Below are 13,638 nucleotides of genomic sequence, written 5' to 3' on the forward strand. Positions count from 1 at the left end.
TCTTTTCAACACGAAATATTTTTCTGGAGTGCGTTGGGATTTAACGGGCCTACTTTTAAGATTGTTGGGCTTAAAATTTCTTTTTAAACCTTTAAAATAAATTTAAGGGCCCATTAGTTGGTTTGTTAACTATTTTTATGTTATATAATTTACCCTAAACCACTTTTAACCTAAACAAATCCTCCATCAGCCGCCCACCTCCTCCAATTGGCCATCTCTTTCGTGAATTCCATCAGCAAGATTTCGGTGCTCCATTTTTTCTCCAAGCTCAAGCTTTTCTCCCCCGCCTCGTGTCCCTTCGAGCATTTGTACATCAAATATTTAATCAGGCACGCAATTGTATCATTCTTTTCTCATCACACACTCCATATGTAGGCTGTTATATGTGCATACTCGTAGGGGTTAAAGGAATTGCAGGTTATGTTGTTTATGCATCGGTTTTCAAGAATTTGTACATACTATATTATGCAAACTCACGTTTTCATGCATGCTGGTGTAAGGGGTTGCTGTCTTGGGTGGTTGGGAAGCTGTTTTGGTCAAGGATATCAGTGGCAAGGGGCTGGAACTAAGGCTGGTGACGAGTGGAAGGAAAGTTAAAAGAGGTAGCCGAGAGTTGGGGTTTGAGGTGTTGTGATGGTTGTGGGGCGCGGTCTGGTGTATGGGTCGGCTGGGGGCCTGGGGCTAGGGTCTGGTGCGTGTTTAAGGGTCCTAGGATGAGTCTCTTTATGGTGGTTCATGGCCTGGAGCGGCAGCTAAGAGACTGAACAAAGAAAGTTGCGGCTGTGCACTTTGTGTTCTTGTAGGGCAAGTCACGGCTGTGGGTTTTAAGGCGGTTGCTGGACGGGTCCAGGGCATGGGGCAGTGTCTTGGGTCGTTCCTTAGGGTCCTAGGGAGGGCTTGGTGGTGTTGGTTCAGGGCTGGGTTGGCTAGGGAAGGTGGCCAGACCAGGAAGCAACCAGCTGCACCAATGGGAGACGGGTTAGGCTAGTCACGGCTCTTGCTTGCTTTGGGGCTCAGGCATTAGTTCTGAGTTTGAAAGGGGTGTATCATGGTCTTAAGTTATGTCTAAGGGTTGGGTCTAGGGCCTGGTTCAGGTCCGGTTCGAGTCGGTTTAAGCATGAGAGTTGAATTAAGGAAAGATGGTGACTAAGGCTTTCGGGTTAGCACATGCTGGAAATTCCAGCAGCTTGCTGGCCTATTATTCGAGTGTCTAAAGGTCTGGTTTTGAGGTTTTTAGGACGGTTTAGATGTTTTGAAGGTATGATAAAAAGTTGGAAAAGTTTTGGTTAAGTTTCGGGTCGATTCGGGGTAAAACCGAGAACCCGGTTCAAATTTTAAAAAGAATGGGTTAAGTTCTGATTTTGGCTCGGGTTTACGTCTATGAATACTTTTAAATATGTTTTGGGATGTTTTAAGGAGCTTGGTAAGCTTCGGGTAAATTTTAGAGGTCCAGGGGAAAAACGGTAATTTTTGGGTTTCCAGGGGCAAAATAGTCATTTTGCACCCGGTGTGAGATTTTGGTACTGGCAGCGCCCTGAGCACAAATTAAGATATTTTAAATGATTATGCATCATGTTTACGGTTTTTACGCAAGTATAATAAATACGGTGCATGCTTAGTTTAAAGGAAAAATTATGTATATGCATGTTTTTATTAAGTGATGAATATGATGACATGTTTTGAAGGAAGTGATTTAGTTGTGACTAACACGATGACACGATGACATGTAAGGCCCGGACTCAGTGGGCGGGTAATGCCGTCGCTGATGATCCTCGCCGCCGGGTACCGCGGTTACACGTAGATGGATCCATCGACTGACATGATGACATGATGATACGAAAGTCACAGCTAATGAACGGAATTCAAATTAAGATTTTAACATGTATATGCTGATACGATGATACATGCTATTACCATGTTTTGACAGGTCACGGTTACGCATACGATATGATAACATGATGAGACATGTTTTGACAAGTTACGATTTTACACGACACGTTCATGTTCATGTTTCTAAGCTCATGAAATTTATGTTTATTATGTTATTTTTCACTGTTGTGTGCTACGTATATAAACTTGCTATTACTGGTACAGGTGTGTTGAGTCTTTAGACTCACTAGGTGTGTGTGATGCAGGTGAGCATTTTGATAAGGGAATCAGAGGTGCCGAAGACTGAGTAGGCAGGCGGCATGTGCGGTGATACGACCCGAGGACCATTATTTTTCCGCATATTGATTCATGTGTTTTGAGAGGAGTTACGCATTGTTATATGTTGATGATTTTACGATTTTCACACGTTTTCGTTTACGTTGATTTTAGATGACGTTAGTTATTTTTAAACTGCACTGCTTTTATTGGCAAATAAATACGGTTATTTTAAATGTCATTTTATAATTGCGAGCTTTTTTAAAAAAAAATATTCCGCACTTTTAAAACGGGAGACGTTTCACTATGGCTATGGACTCTTTCCCTCACGGGCTTTCTATAGGCATCGTTACTCATAACCAGGATTGTGCTAAGTACCTATATATCCATGTGGTCTTAGGTTCGATCCTGGGGAGGTACAAACTCCAGTGCATGGGCTGGAGTAGCTTATGAGTAACGATGCCTATGGAAAGCCCGTGAGGGAAAGAGTCCAGAGCCATGGAGCCCAGAGATAAGAGCCCAAGATCGGGATAGCCTTGGATCGTTACAACATGAGTGTTAATGAAAATCACTCGAAAAGATTTGAAAGTTCTTGTTTCAGATGCGGAACTCCAGGACATTGGTCTCGTATTTGTCGAGCCCCTGAGCACCTTTGCAAGCTATATAAAGAATCGATAAAGGGGAAAGAAAAAGAGACCAACTTCACTGAGCGAAGTGACCATTTGAGTGATTCAACTCATTTTGGTGCTGCTCATTTTATGAATGATTTCTCTGGAAATGATCAATATGTTGGTGGTATAGAAATGAACAATATTGATGCTGCAGATTTTCTCAATGATTTCTCTGAAAATGAACAATATAGTGGTAGAATATAAATGTACAATAATTTATTTTTCATGTATTTATATGATAATGTTTTATTGTACAATTATGATATGTGTTATATTTACATATGTATTGTCATTAATTTTTTTTCATTGCATATTTTTTGAAGTTCAAGTATGGAAAATGCTATGAGCAAAGCTGAAGTTTGCATACCCGATAGTGGTACAACGCACACTATCCTCCGAGATAAAAAATATTTCTTGGAACTAAAACCAACAAAAACAATGGTGAATACAATATCAGGTCCTGTAGAATTGATTAAAGGATGTGGTAAAGCACAATTTTTGTTACCTAATAGTACAAAATTTTCGATCAATTATGCTTTATATTCACCACAATCGAAAAGAAATTTGTTGAGTTTTAATGATATATATTCCAATGGGTATGATACTCGAACAATGAATGAAGGGAATGAGAAATATATGTGTCTTACCACATATAAATCAGGAAAGAAATATGTGATTGAAAAACTACCAATGCTCCCTACTGGATTGCATTATACACATATACGTCCCATTGAATCAAACATGGTAATTGATAATTCTTCAATATTAACCAATTGGCATGATCGATTAGGACATCCTGGTTCAACAATGATGCGAAGAATTATAGAAAATACACATGGTCATCCATTGAAAGACCAGAAGATCTTTCAGAATAATAAGTTTCAATGTAAAGCATGTTCTCTTGGAAAACTTATTATAAGACCATCACCAGCCAAAATCCAAACTGAATCACCAATGTTTCTTGAACGTATTCAGGGTGATATTTGTGGACCAATCCATCCACCATGTGGACCATTCAGATACTTTATGGTATTGATTGATGCCTCCAGCAGATGGTCACATGTATGTTTATTGTCAACTCGAAATGTTGCATTTGCAAGATTACTTGCTCAAATAATAAAATTGAGGAATCAATTTCCCGATTATACAATCAAGAAAATTAGACTTGATAATGCTGGTGAATTTACTTCCCAGACTTTCAATGATTATTGTATGTCTATGGGAATCATTGTTGAGCATCCTGTTGCTCATGTACATACTCAAAATGGATTGGCTGAATCATTGATTAAACGTCTGCAAATGATTGCTAGACCAATGATTATGAAAACAAAGCTCCCTATTTCTATATGGGGACATGCAATTTTACATGCTGCTTCATTAATTCGCATCAGACCAAGTGCATATCATAAATACTCCCCATTGCAGCTTGCATTTGGTAAAGAACCAGACATTTCTCATCTGAGAATTTTTGGATGTATGGTGTATGTGCCTATTGCACCACCTCAACGAAAGAAAATGGGACCTCAAAGAAAGATTGGAATTTATATTGGTTATGATAGTCCATCGATCATTCGATATCTTGAACCACAGACAGGCGACGTGTTCACAGCACGTTTTGCTGATTGTCATTTTAATGAGGAAATCTTCCCAATGTTAGGGGGAGAACAGAAACATACCGAAAAAGAAATTACATGGTATGTATCATCATTGTTACATCTGGATCCAAGAACAAAACAATGTGAAAAAGATGTACAGCAAATTGTGCACTTGCAAAGAATAGCAAATCAAATACCAGATGCATTTGCAGACACAAAAGGGGTAACTAAATCATATATACATGCTGCAAATGCCCCTGCTCGAATTGAAATTCCGAAGAAACAAATTGAAGATAGTCATGATGTCATTAAACGCCTGAAGCGTGGAAGGCCAGTTGGTTCCAAGGATAAAAATCCTCGAAAAAGAAAATTCATAGAGAAACACAATGATCACAAAATAGAGAATGATGTTCCTGAAGAAACACATAATGATCACAAAATAGAGAATGATGTTCCTGAAGAAACACATGATGATGAAAATGTTTTGTCAGAACCACAAACTGACGAGAATCATGAAATCTCTATCAATTATATTAATACTGGAAAAATATGGAACCGAAAAGATATAGAAGAAATTGATGATATATTTTCTTATAATGTGGCAATCGACATCATAAATGATAATGAAGATCATGAACCAAAATCTTTTGGTGAATGTAAAAATCGGCAGGATTGGATAAAATGGAAAGATGCCATCCAGGTTGAATTGGATTCGCTAAATAAACGTAATGTTTTTGGATTTATAGTCCTTACACCTGAAGGTGTAAAATCTGTTGGATACAAATGGGTTTTTATTCGAAAGCGAAATGAGAAAAATGAAATAGTAAGATATAAAGCTCGACTTGTTGCACAAGGTTTTTCTCAAAGGCCTGGAATTGATTATGAAAAAACGTATTCTCCCGTGGTGGATGCAATTACGTTTCGATATTTGATTAGCTTGGCAGTATCTGCAAATTTAGAAATGCGTCTTATAGATGTTGTTACAGCTTACTTATATGGATCACTTGATAGTATATATATATATATATATATATGAAAATCCCTGAAGGATTTAAGATGTCTGAAGCACAAAGTTTGAAACCCAGAGAATGTTATTCTGTGAAATTACAAAGATTATTATATGGGTTAAAGCAATCTGGCCGAATGTGGTATAATCGACTAAGTGATCATTTGATGAAAAAGGGATATGTAAATAATTCAATATGCCTTTGTGTTTTCATTAAGAAAACAACATTCGGATGCGTAATTATTGCTTTATATGTTGATGATTTAAACATCGTTGGAACGAATAATGAAATTCATGAAATTGTGTCATACTTGAAGGAAGAATTTGAAATGAAAAATCTTGGAAAAACCAAGTATTGTCTGTGTTTTACAAATTGAACAAAAAGAATGTGGAATATTTGTTCATCAGAAAAATTATACAGAAAAGATCCTTAAACGTTTTAATATGGATAAATCAAATCCTTTAAGTACTCCAATGGTTGTTAGATCATTAAACATAGAAAAGGATCCATTTCGTCCATGTGAAGATGATGAAGATATTCTTGGTCCAGAAATACCATATTTAAGTGCTATCGGTGCCCTTATGTATCTTACAAATTGTACAAGGCCTGATATATCTTTCGCCGTAAATTTATTGGCAAGATTTAGCACATATCCAACAAAGAGACACTGGAACGGAATTAAACATATATTCCGTTATCTACGAGGAACGAAAGATTTGGGACTTTTGTATTCAAAAGATGCTAATCCAAGTATAATTGGTTATGCTGATGCTGGATACTTATCTGATCCACACAAGGCACGTTCCCAAACTGGATATGTATTTACTCGTGGAGGCACTGCAATTTCTTGGCGTTCACAGAAACAAACACTTGTAACAACTTCATCAAATCATGCCGAGATTATTGCACTACATGAAGCAAGCCGTGAATGTGTGTGGTTAAAATCAATGACTCAACATATCCAAATCTCATGCGGATTATCATTCGACGAGAAGCCTGTGATACTATATGAAGATAATGCTGCATGTGTTGCTCAAATGAAAGAAGGATACATAAAAAGCGACAGAACTAAACATATTCCTCCTAAGTTCTTCGCATTCACCAAGGAGCTTGAGAAGAATAAATGTATTGATGTTCGTCACATTCAATCAAGTGAAAACTCATCAGATCTCTTCACAAAGGCACTTCCTACGACAATATTCAGAAAGCACATATATAATATTGGGATGCGCAATCTACGAAATTTGTGAAGAATTGTTCGTGTCAACATGAGGGGGAGTTTACGTGACTGCACTCTTTTTCCCTTACTATGGTTTTTATCCCAATGGGTTTTTCCTAGTAAGGTTTTTAACGATACAGTATAAAAACACGTAATGAAGACAATCATTATGATCATTATCACAAGGGGGAGTGTTGAAAAATAATATTTAAAATGTGTGTATTGAATATTTAAATGTTGAATATTTGAATGTTGAAAATTAGGTAAAATTAGATGTTGAATATTGAAATTTGTGTGTGATGATGAATGTAATGATGTAATTTATTTTTGGATTATTTATAAAAAATTTCTATAAATAGATCTCTCATTTGTGAAGAAAATCACAATTGAGTTGAGAGAAAAATATTATAAAGTGTGTAGTGTGATAATTTTATGAGTTTGAGATTTTTACTTTTTACCATAAATTTTTACTTTTTCACAACAATAGATAATATTTTTTTGCCATTTTAAGAAAATGTTTCCTACAATATATATATAGCTTCACAAGTTTAAATTGTTGGGTATTGAAATCCTAATGGTTTCAAATCAATAGGGATGGAGCCAATGGGGACGGGTGGGTGCCACCGCCACCCCTTAATTTTTTAAATTTTATTGATTAAGGACTTAAAAATAATTATCTGTTTTCACATTTTTCCTTAATATTTGTTTTTGCTTCCCCAAAAATTTGCCCCCCTCCAACCTCAGTGTTCTGACTTCATCCCTTATCATATCGTCGATTTTCATGAGCTTGAAGTAGGTGTAACTCCTAGAGAGCAATTAAAAGATAACGCTTAAACTATAACACTGCATTAAAAATTTGAGTTGTATTATGATTACAAGTTATATGTTTTGATAAATAAGCTACCTTTCCATCCCAAAATACTATTTGGATATATTTCCCGTGTCCCTAGAAAATATTCTCTAAATAATATATTTTCATATTTAATAGCATTTTGTAAAAAAAAAAATTTACAATTTACCAAAATCATTCCATATAGCCAAACAGGTAATGGATCACTTTTACATAGAAAAAACCTTGCATGTCCATTAAATTACTATACGTATAAATATTGCGTACACTCATATAATTCAATGAAACCTTTTCGTATGGTTAACTCAAAGTAGCAATAAAGTTTACATGTACACTGCCATTTGCTCAAAATTATCTCATTCATAAGGCGTGAATCAATTAACATTGTCTAAATGTACTAAAGATGTTAGTCACATAAGTCGTGCCGGCGACTCTGTGCATTCATTGCGTGAACAATATTTTTAGGATTAAAGTAGCCAGATTAAATAATTAGAGGTGGTGTTTTCATAAAATTTGTTAATTTTATTTATTTGCAATTATAAGGGAAAAGTATAAAAATTTATTGTAAATTGGATTTTAATGGATTTAATTTGGTCCTTCAAGTCATCAAAATTTCCTTTTCACAATATGGTTTTTTTTCCTTGAACATTTAGATTTTTGCCGCAATATTGTCATTTCGCAGGACATTACTTATGTGAAGATTGGATTAAATGGGCTACAAGCTCATTTCATAATTTTATATTTTGAGTCGTTTTTGTTTTTTGATACATATTTTGAGTAAGTTAGGGGACAAAAGTATGTATGGCACTATTTACATGATCAATTCTAAAATTTTTCCCAATTGTGTATCGTATGATTATTTGAAGTTGCACACGCGCGCACATATATATACACACACTTATCCTTGTACTATATAATATTAAAATAATTTAATATATACAAAACTAATGTATATATAAACATAATACGAGGGATTGGGTTGTTNATATATTTTACGGCGTTTCATTTATATATCTCAGATCAAACTATTTCCCCGTAAATTTAACCGGACGCCATAGTTAACCCTTCAAGGAACATGGATCTTTATCTTATTTTATGGTACATGCTCACTTTCCTACCTCTATTCTTCATTCTTTGGAAATTTTATGATGAAAAAAGACACCAAAATTGCTACATATTGGATTATGAATGCCACAAGCCTATGAACAACAGGAAATGTAGCACGAAATTTTCAGGTGAAGTCATTCGTCGGAACAAACACCTTGGTCTCAGTGAGTACAAGTTCCTCTTGAAAGCCATGGTTAGCTCCGGGATCGGTGAGGAGACGTATGGCCCGCAAATGGTTTTCGACGGACGGGAGGCAGCTCCGACACTAAACGATGGTCTCATCGAAATGGACGAGTTCTTCCAGGGTTGCCTGGACAATCTCTTCAAACGTGCTGGCATCTCTCCTTCAGAAATCGACGTCTTGGTTGTGAACGTATCGATGCTTGCCACGATGCCTTCATTATCGTCCAGAATCATCAACATGTACAAGATGAGAGAAGACATCAAAGTGTACAACTTGAGCGGAATGGGATGCAGTGCGAGCTTGATCTCCATTAACATAGTCCAAAACATGTTCAAGACTCAAAAAAACCTACACGCCCTTGTATTGACATCGGAGTCTTTAAGTTTAGGTTGGTACAGGGGCAACGATAAATCTATGATTCTTGCAAATTGCTTATTTCGAGTAGGGGGGTGCGCCATTCTTTTGACGAACAAAGCATCCTTGAAGGACAAAGCTATGTTGAAGCTCAAATGTCTGGTAAGAACCCACCACGGTTCGAAAGACGAAGCCTACAATTGCTGCATGCATAAAGAAGATGACAGAGGAATCGCCGGATTCCACCTAGACAAAAAACTCCCCAAGGCGGCCACTCGTGCATTCGTCGACAACCTAAAGGTAATCGCCCCAAAAATCTTGCCGGTTCGCGAGCTTTTCCGGTTTGCGATGCTACATCTCATTAAAAAACTCCGCCAAAATTGGAGCAAATCCGGATCCACCACGAAATCAATGATCAATTTCAAACAAGGGGTCGATCATTTCTGCCTACACACCGGCGGGAAGGCGGTGATCGATGCAGTAGGCCAGAGCCTAGGCCTAAGCGAGTACGACGTGGAGCCGGCTCGGATGACCTTACACCGATTCGGTAACACGTCTGCGAGCAGCCTATGGTACGTTCTTGCTTACATGCATGCCAAGAAAAGGCTCAAAAAGTGTCAAAAGATTCTGATGATTTCATTTGGAGCTGGATTTAAATGCAACAGCGCTCTGTGGGAAGTGGCGCGGGATTTGGATGAAGGGACTGTCTGGAAAGAATTTATCGACACTTATCCTCGCAAGAATCTCAATAATCCCTACATGGAGAAATATGGCTGGCTTCAGGATGAAGATCCAGATACATTTTATGTTCCAGATGATTATGAGATACCCGAATAATTTTTTTTTATTTTCTGGTTTTGTTCATTTATTAAGATTTTTAATTAATCACAGTGCTTTCAAGTGTTTTTGTGTTTATTTTCTTTTTTAGTTAGAGGTTCCAAGGATTTACTGTGGATCCACACTAATACAGGGTGGAAGTGTTAGAGTAGATGTCCTGTAAGCCAACTGTTGGCTGGGGAATTTTTATTGATTCAAGTGTAATAAACAATCTTTATTTTAATATAATTTACTTTTTAATGGTTTCGTTATACTTTATCTGTATACCCATGCAAGCAGCATATATAAAGTCCTTGATTATGCTTTAATACAAATGAATCGTAATTCGATGTTGAAACTCATTTGTAAACACTGCATATTCTAAATTCGTTCCTAGTCGATTTAGCCGCCTTAAACAGGGATAAAGGTCGCTTGAGCTCGAGAATAGCATTTGTGATGTTATGTACCGCGCGTTTCTTTGTAAGGGCATAGAAATGTCCAAACATGCAGATGGATAGTCATATGATGATTATAACGAACAACCCTCCCTCGGACTTTCCAAGTGGTTATCATTCATCGAGAGGATAAGTCCGTGGTTATGATTGTACACCATTAGTCCTTACGACCTGGGACAACACTGAGGCTCTACATGCTAGGGCTGTGCTTTGACTCGTATACCGGCTCCAGGAGAGTCATCAGGTGGCGAGGTTGGGTATAGTTGCGACACATATAGGAGTCAGTGCATTGTAGTCGGGGATTCACCGCTCACCTACGGATGTGGATATCCTATGTGGTCTGATGTAATAATAGTGCATGGAATTTCTGGCCAGAGTATGAGATGTACGTTAGAGAAAGAGTTCTCCAATAGTACACGCGATGCCACTATTATAGTTATCACATAGTTATCGAATTAATATGCAACCCTCGATGAACCAACAATGGTTGCAGATTCGATCGTGATATATGAGATGAAAGGATCGTACTGTACGTTAATCATAATCGACTGGTTCTTGTAGGCACTATCAGTGATACCTAGAAGATCATGTGGCGATGCCACTAGACGCTCTTACCATGATCCGATGGGTACAATCAGAAATGAGTTCTGAAATTCTTGATCAATGTGTTGATGAAAAGAATAGGGCTAATTAGGGTAAGCCCGAATAAGAATAAATGTTATCCTGAATCACAAGGAGTTGTAAACCCACGACTAGTTGTATCTCTGATCCATTGAGGGTCACACAAGCACTGGATCGTTTGTTCCCGTTGAGAGAATAAATTCAAGGGGTTGAATTTATATTAGGATATAGTAAATTCAAGGAGTTGAATTTATGATAATTAAATTATGAGATAGTAAATTCAAGAAGTTGAATTTATGAAATTTGGAGAGAATAAATTCAAGGAGTTGAATTTATAAAATTTGAGAATTAAATATATTAAGCTCAAAAGTTGAGTTTATTAAATATTAAATTTTGGAGGTAATAAATTCAAAAAGTTGAATTTATAATTTAAATATTAAATTCAAATGTTGAATTTATAAGGGATTTAAATTAAAAGTAATGAGTATATGTATAATGGACTTGTAGGAGTACAAGACCAACATACATATTAAGGTTCTTAATTGGACTTTAAAAGATTAATTAATTAATTAAACTAGTTGGACTAGAATAATTAATTGATTAAGCTCATTAATTATTTAATTTTATTAATGGGCCCTAATCTTATATATATGTGTATTAGGCTTAAGGTTAAACACAATTCATTCAAAATTTTTCAAAAATCCTCCTCCTTCTCTCCACAAAATTTTGGCCACTTCCTTTTGAAAGAGAAGTTTGAGCTGTCTCTCGTTTTCAATCTCCAACATAAAAACTTTTTCGAATTTTTCTAGTGCAAATTAGAAGAAGAACAAATTATCTAGTCGTGGACCTGATTAGAAGAATAAAGAAATGAGTTTTCGAAGAAAGTTCGTAGGGATTCATCAAGAGCTATATCCGCCTACACCGGATTAGTTGGAGCCAAGTGATTTAATTCACCAAAGGTATAAAATTCCAATGTCCTATGAATGTTTAATTATAAAAACATACGAGTGCCTAAAACAAATATATTTTGATTGTCAAAATAAAATAAAAATTTTAAAACTTCCGCTGTGTATGAGCCTGTAGAAAACCGAGATCCAACAGCGGTATCAGAGCCAAGGTTTTTCTAAAAACGTATGGTTTGATATTGAATAATTTGTCTCTAACCACACAAGAAAATTTTCAGAAAATTATTGCACCATCAAAATTATTCTTTTTTTCAGAAAACCAAAAAAAAAAAATTTCGTATCTGTCCGGGCAGACCCGCGCGCATGGCAGTGCGCGCAGCGTGCGGCTGCGCCCACGGCGTGCGCGCGCAGTGCGGCGCGGCATGCGCAGTGTCCACACGCCGTGCGCGGCCCTGCGCAGCGCGCAGCGCCGCGGAGCGTGTGGAGCGTCCGCACGCTGCGCACGGCGCCGCGCACAGGGGTGCCGCCACTGCCCGAAACGTTCGGGCAGCCGGCGGCAGCGAGGGCGGCTGCCCGGGATCGTCTCGGGAAGCGTGCTGGATGATGAGCTTGAACTGTTTGGGCCTAGGGTACAATTTTCTGTTTTTTCAAATTTTTGGGCAAAATTGATATTTTAAAAATTGATTCAATTTTTATTTTGAAAATTAATTTTTAAAATTAATAATTTTCTATTAAAATAAATAATTAGAATATGATTTTAATTATTTATGGTAAAAATGAGTTTTTACAAGAAATCAATTATTATTGATTTAATTGAAAATTAAAAAAAGGTATTTGTTTAATTTATTAAATTATTTAATAATTGTGGTGGTTCGTGATAAAATTATTAGATATATGATTTATCAGTTAATTGAATTTGTTTAATTAATTGATGTTAATATTTGATATTAAAAGCATGAAGGATGGTCGATAGCCTTGACCAATGTGTTAGGTGTATGTTAGGATATTTTACTATTTTATTCGTTTTGTTAATATTTGATATTATTAAAGTGGGCCTGGTTTATGGCCCGTTTCCACCCCCATGAGATGTATCCCTTATGTGTCATGTCTATTTAAATGTAATCATTAGAAATAATGGGAGATCAAGACTGGAAGATAGTGGACCAGATGCACAAGATGAAGACATATAAAATATTAGAAGCTATTGTAATAGTTGCATTTGCATCCCTGCATTCACCTAGGTTTTGGACCTGGATCCATGTATGGCTCACATGGATCTAATAGTGTTGGCGATCGATCATCCTTATTTATTGTTGAATGTCATATTATGATATATATGCGATATATAGTAGTATGCATGTATGTATATTATTAGATAATATAGTTGCATGAATCCGGCAAACATACAAACTCGTGGCACGCGATTTTAAAATTAAAATGATGAGACAATTTTAAAATTAAAATCCCTCATTTTGAATATGATTCAAAATTTAAAAACCGTAAAAGTAAAAATTAAAAGAGTTTAATTTTTCCTTGCCTTCCATCAACCGTGGTTGCATGTTGATCGCTACCCGCGGACAGTGTCTGGCTCATATTATTGGGGAGGCCTGGACGCCGGAAAGCTGTGACTTCCACCGAACATATGATGTGAATTGAGTGGAACTCCCATGACTTCGGCTCATATTATTGGGAGAACTCATGGCTACCGT

The 13,638-nt window shown here is 36.7% G+C and overlaps 1 protein-coding gene across 1 annotated transcript; it reads left to right on the plus strand.

The window, feature by feature from the left end:
• Positions 1-8,484: 8,484 nt before the first annotated feature.
• LOC140980073 (3-ketoacyl-CoA synthase 12-like) lies at positions 8,485-10,045 on the plus strand. Its single transcript, XM_073445739.1, has one exon. It carries the CDS (start codon positions 8,563-8,565, stop codon positions 9,967-9,969), a length of 1,407 nt encoding a protein of 468 aa, XP_073301840.1. The 5' UTR covers positions 8,485-8,562; the 3' UTR covers positions 9,970-10,045.
• The last annotated feature ends 3,593 nt before the right edge of the window (positions 10,046-13,638 follow it).

Source organism: Primulina huaijiensis, chromosome 7 (genome assembly GCF_012295235.1).
Source record: "Primulina huaijiensis isolate GDHJ02 chromosome 7, ASM1229523v2, whole genome shotgun sequence".
Lineage (NCBI taxonomy): Eukaryota > Viridiplantae > Streptophyta > Magnoliopsida > Lamiales > Gesneriaceae > Primulina > Primulina huaijiensis.

Coding starts and splice junctions, on each gene's coding strand:
- LOC140980073 (XM_073445739.1), top strand. CDS start 8,563: ATGGATCTTTATCTTATTTTATGGTACATGCTCACTTTCCTACCTCTA.